Source organism: Somniosus microcephalus, chromosome 5 (genome assembly GCF_052327205.1).
Source record: "Somniosus microcephalus isolate GS21.2 chromosome 5, FLI_Smic_1.0, whole genome shotgun sequence".
In the NCBI taxonomy this organism is placed as follows: domain Eukaryota; kingdom Metazoa; phylum Chordata; class Chondrichthyes; order Squaliformes; family Somniosidae; genus Somniosus; species Somniosus microcephalus.
In genome coordinates this window covers 221091148-221097147 of record NC_140991.1, presented here as the reverse complement: position 1 = coordinate 221097147, position 6000 = coordinate 221091148, and the positions used below count along the sequence as shown (strand labels likewise).

The 6000-nt window shown below is 38.0% G+C and overlaps 1 protein-coding gene across 1 annotated transcript in view; it reads right to left on the bottom strand.

The window, feature by feature from the left end:
* Positions 1 to 240: 240 nt before the first annotated feature.
* nsun2 (NOP2/Sun RNA methyltransferase 2) overlaps positions 241 to 6000 on the bottom strand; it is a 48169-nt gene continuing 42409 nt past the window's right edge. The window contains exons 17-19 of the mRNA XM_085988710.1: positions 4588 to 4726; positions 3457 to 3496; positions 241 to 1616 (exon numbers count right to left, since the gene is read on the bottom strand). Of these exons, the coding sequence (XP_085844836.1) occupies positions 1154 to 1616; positions 3457 to 3496; positions 4588 to 4726 (642 nt within the window). The 3' untranslated portion in view covers positions 241 to 1153. The remainder of the gene's footprint in view (positions 1617 to 3456; positions 3497 to 4587; positions 4727 to 6000) is intronic.

The following is a 6000-nucleotide window of genomic DNA, read 5'->3' as shown; positions in this document are numbered from 1 at the left end:
AGCACATACATGGTTCCAACTTTGATGTAAATGACAACTTCCAGCAGCCACCATGCAGACAGTGTTTGCACAAAATGAATAGACTTCTTCGAGAAGGAACTTGGGATTGCAGTCTCGAAGATCATTACTGTTGCACATTGGCAGGGTTTCCATCACAGCAAGATTCAACTGATTTATATCCACCAGGAACTTTGCACGTACAAAAAAAGGATAGAAAATAAAGTCAACATACCAAACATGCAAAATTCAGTGCCTTTTATTGGGCAAAATATGGTACCTTGACTGAAAACCAGATGTCCTCACATTTGTAACCATGTTCAATACAAACGTGGAACAGTTCCCTTTGGTACATCCACAGATTTTGAAAAGAAGATAATTTTTCTGAATTTAAGGGGGTAATCACCTTCTTCACTTGGGCAGTAAACTGGTAGAGAATCAGGTGGGCTCTATAATGGGTGGCCGATCGGCTCCACCAGTTTACCGTCAAAGTGGCAATGGTGAAAATTACCCTAAAACTTAGGATGCTTTAAAATAAAGTTAGCACTTCAGGTTTATAAATGCAACTGTAAAAACTTTAAATCACCTTTCAAAGAAGGGATTCACAAAAAAGTTTTAAAAATGCTCAAATAGAAGCATTAACAAAAATGGCACCAAACAGGTTACAGTACAAACTTAGAAATGCCCATTTTAAAAGATGATTTTCTTCATGAGAATGGGTTGTCAAACTATTTGCAAAGGCGCAACTTAATCATATGAATGGTGTTGAAATTCTTCATCACTGATGAATTAAGTCATCATGAAAGTGATACAACTCTTCCCACCTCCTCCCCCCCCCCACCGCTGCCAAAAACCATGAATATACTTGCTTCATATTTTTTCCATGAAGAAAATGCCTGGCAAATGGCCAAGATACCTTTACAGAAAAGATGATATTCAAATCAGAAGGTGGTTGATTTTTGCTTCCTGATAATGTGTGATCAAATAATTTTTCAAGTCTAAACATCTCGTAACTAAAGGTCACATGAAATATTGAAGTGTGAATTGTGATTAAGTTATACTTTCCTCCTGAAACAGCTTGGCAGCACTGGATATCCAACGCTTAGTCACAAGATTACTTGTGCTGCAATCCATCAGAGTCCATGTTTGAAATTTTTTAAAAAGTCAAAACCTTAGATTTATTTGCATCAGGACATGCCACTTCAGCACCATCACATCTTTCAATTCTTGAACATGTATCGGTAGATTCTGGCATTCCTTTTGTATCATTACTTTCCATCTTGGCATGCTCTACATGTTCTTGATGTCGTTCACATTCTTCTGTGGCCCCCAGGATCTCTCTGCATTTTTCTTCAGATTCTTGTAGTATTTCAGAATCTTCTTTCAACTTTTCAGCCTCTCTCTGTACATTCAATTCCCCTTCTTCCATTGGTTCCTCATTTTTCTCAGTATTTACAGCCACACTGTCTGATTCTTCACCCTTACTCTTGTCTCTGAAAACCTCTACTCCCAACATTCGTAGGTAATGGAAACGCTCATTCCGAGCGACAAAGGCACGGATTGAATTCTTTCCCCTCCAGCCACACAGTACAATAGGGCACTTTGGACCGTCAATGTTTCTGTAAATACAAGTGTGGGTGGGAGGTGGGAAGAAGAGAACAGAAAGTAAATATTCAGAATGAAGTCAGTAAGTTACTTATTTGTCTGTCGGGGGGCGGGGTAGGCGGTGAAAGAGGGGAGAAACACCCAGAATTATTTATTTCCCAAATAAACAGCTCACCATTTCTATCCATGGGAAAGCTATCATTTAAAGACCAGCACACAAATTCCTAGTTAGTTAACAGCTGAAAAAGGTAAAAATTACCTGCCTTCAAACAATCTTCCCCATTCTTTGAATGGAATTTATTTATCCCCCACATACCTTTGGAGTATATCATTTTAGTGGCAACAAATGAGAAGGTGGTTAATCACAAAATGGACATGTAAAAGCAATATCGTTTATGAAAGGAGTTAGGGCTACTCAATATGACCAAATGGAGCAACTGATCATTAAGGCAGCCATAACTATAATCATTATTTTTCTTCCATAATTCATTACTGAACATTTGTTCTAAATGTCTACAGCAGGGATAGTTCCACAATTAAAAAGAAACAGGTATATCCCCATACTGAATGGACAAGAACACAGCACTCCATGTAGAGTACATGACAATGTTTTACAGAAAGGTGGCCACCAAGAAGGAGGAAAGAAAAGAAACAAGAGTTATAGAAAGGTGCAAAAGCATGGTCAAAGAGAAAGATTTTAAGGAGACATCTGAAAGCAGGGTGGAAAGTGGCTTTAGGGAGAGATTTCCCAAGGACAGGAACGCAATTGGCTGCAGGAATGGCCAATGATAATGGAAAGGACAACAGACAACAGAAAGTAAACCAGTGTCAGAGAAGTCAAGCCTCCTGATAAATGCACTGACAAGAATCTCAGCAATGGTCTGGGGTGGAGGGAGCTGCAGGCAGACAATATTTCAGAGATGGATGAAAGCGTTGCTGGTAATGGATAGGATGTAGGAAGAGGTTGGGAAAACAGGAACAGGTGCCAATACCTAATCTCAATTAATTTGAGAATCAATCTTTTTCCTGCTAGATTAATATATTTGACTTGTAGAGAACAGATTTTTGGGGGGAAATAATTTATTTAAAAACAACAGACTGGTGTTTAACACTAAAGTACATATCCAAGATCCCCTGATGGCCTAGTGGTAAAGGCACTATGCAATACATTATGGTAGTCTAGTGGTTAGCATACTGAACTCGCAACCCTAAGGTTATGACTTCAAATTCCATCAGGATGACAGGTTGAGACTTTAGTAATGTGGATTAACACAATGAAATGACAAAGAAAGCTGCTGGATTGTTGTAAAAACAAACTGGTTCACTAACGTCCTCCAGAGAAGAGAACCTGCCATCCTGACCTGGTCTGGCCTACATGTGACTCAGTCCCACACTACACAAATGACTCAATCCCCTCAGGGAAACTAAGGATGCCTAAGAATTAAAAAATTTTTTTTTTTTTTTTTTTTTTAAAGCACTAAGCCATACAGACACTAGACCCCATTTTCAATTCTTGATCTGTACCAAGTAGCTGCTTTCAGTTAGGGCAACAGCTGACGAGCTACAATTGGCTTCAAGTCTCTGGGAAAAGGTATATGGCTAAACATCAGATGAAGACAGGATTAGGTTCTGATGTGATGCCCACCACATGCCTATGCTTATTAATTAAGGATAGTGACTTGGCATGGTACTGGAGCTGCTGCTGGTGTACAGGGAACCCTACCTCGGCAAGAGTCAGCACCTTCAGTAAAGGAGGGGAGACAACTGAACAAATTAAAAAGTTTAATTAAAAAATTAAAAGTGAGCGTGAAAATAAACAAGTAATTTATTAAGAAAATTTATTAAGAAACTTACAAAGGATCTGGTTCATACTTCAGCACAATGCTCCCCATATCTGTTTTAATAAAAAGGGAAATCATTATTTGATTATTTGTGAACTCCATTGGAGTAAACATCTCAATTTTCTATTGAATAATTCATTGGCTGTTAAATATAAAAAGGTTTTAGCACGTTACATCTTTAGTAACAAGAATTCTAGTGCAGTGAAAAGACACATCTGCTTACTGTATTAAATTACTTCTGTGGCTATTCAGTACAAGTGAAACACTGCACAAACACTACTCTGCAAGAGACCAAAATATCAACATGGAGCACAAATCCCAAGTCACAGGCCAGTCTCCATTCCATTCAAAATTCATGCTCTTTCCTTTCCCAGTTACAAGTCCCTCTCTCAACCTGAATGAATCACAACATTCAGTAAAGTGAAGATAAGTGGAAAAAATGTCTCAATGCTATACATACTGCTTTGTATTTTATTCATTAAAGTTACATTTTCTTTTCAATTTAGTGTCTATAAGCATTGCACCTAAACATAATGTGCTGGTTTGGACTGCTACAACTTATTAAATAGCCCCACTAATTCTCATATGAATAATGAGAAGCAAAATCTAATATGCTGAGGATGAGCGATCTGGGAAGGTCAGATGAGCAGTATGCAACAAACATGCGAAATGGTCATCAGCAGGTTTTGCATACATACAATTCTTTCCCCAATTTGCTGGCTTCACTTATTTATTGTTTGCTGCTGAGAAAAAAAGCACAGCTTTAAAGAGAATGCTGATGGTACCTGCAGATTTTAACCATATTCTGCAAATTAAATCACCACAGCTGACTTGATTATTTCAGATGCAAACATACTGGGAATTGTATGATGCAGTGAGTGAGCTCATGATCAAACACCTGGTATTTTTTCTCCCACACTAAGTTTCTAAATTTTATTTTTAATATTGCAAGCTGTAGCCCATTTTACATACAATAGGCAATGATTAGACAAACATGCCATATCTGTGAGAAATGGAAAAAGTAATATGCCACAGCAGCAAAAACATGCTACACATATATTAAAAAAAAAGTAACAGTTAATTCCTACAGCCATAATAAAAGAGCTGTCCTCTCATTTAAAAATATGCTAATATAGTAACTTACTCAGCTTCTTGGCCTGTTTCTGTGGATCACTTGTAAGTTTGCCAATGAATGGATTTTCTTGCGTTAACAGCACCATAACATCCTCAACAGAAATCTTAATGATTCTTCCATTAATGAATGGATTTATAGTATAAATACCCTGAAGAAGCATAAAATTACACTTTTAGCTGCTTATATTTGACTTTGAAGAACAGGCATCTACTTTCTAATACATAATGGCCCAGATTTTGCAGTTGTAATGACGGCGAAACTGTCAGCGTTTGCAGTCATTACTCTGTGGAACTCACAGCAACCTCTGGTGTCCGCACATGCGCAGTTAAACGTGGAAATCCAGAAGTTGCTGTCAGTGATACCCTGTTCCTCCACAAGCTGTGCTGTTGAAGTCCTCGCAGATGGAAATCTTAGAAATCACGAAGTGATGTGAACTTCCACTTTTTACACTTTAATCTCACTGTAAAAAGCCTCAAAAAAGTTAAGCCATGTTGAATGAGGTGCAACTGGGTTTTTATCAGCGTACTAAGTCATAATTAATGTTAAACAACCTCTCTGGCCCCGAAAAACGAATTTTATATTTGTGAATTGTCAAATTTCTCCATTATGATAAAAATTTCTAGATTTTTAAAATAAAAATTATTTTTGTTTAAAGTTTGTTTATGATATTTCAGCTTTGACCTTAATCACATGTGTATGTCCCAATCTTTATTTCGCTCTCTGTAAAATTATTAAAAAATTAAGGATAATCAGTGCTTTTTACATCCTGGTTTGCAGTCTGTGAGAATTCTTCAATGTGACTGGCTGTTTAGCCTGCTTGATGACATCACTGTTGCTGGATGCCAGAGATCCCCTACAGGCGGCGTCTGAATGAAATTAATGTCAGGACACAACAGAATCTTCCTTCTGATATTATAATCACAGGTTCTCCTACATTAGGGGTGTTCCCCTCGTGTCTTAGTAGACCAGTGTGTACAGTGGAACCTCAGAGCTACATAAAGACATTTTAAATCCATGCTCCCATTAATTTAAACATCAGGTTGCTGATGCTAACAGATTTTTGTGATTAGGATGTATCCACCAATGGGGCAACAGCATTACAAATAGTCCTTTCCAAATCTCCATGCCCCAAAAAATTCAAATAGGATGAAATAAGAAGCATAAGTGCAAACAGAACTGTGCTGTCTGGGCTTCGAGAGCCACACTGCCAGGGCTTGGAGGCTGTAAGTAGCCCATGGGTTGTAATTTGAAAGCTCCTGCTCTACATCTCAACAGCTGCGTAGCTCACGCAGTGCTAAAGGTTAACTCCAGGAGCATGCGTCTTGGATGGATTTGTTAAAATTAAATACAATTACAGTGATGAGTAGCAGCCGTTCTAGGGAATTCGGTATATCCACAAAAAAATTCCTCAAGACCCCAATG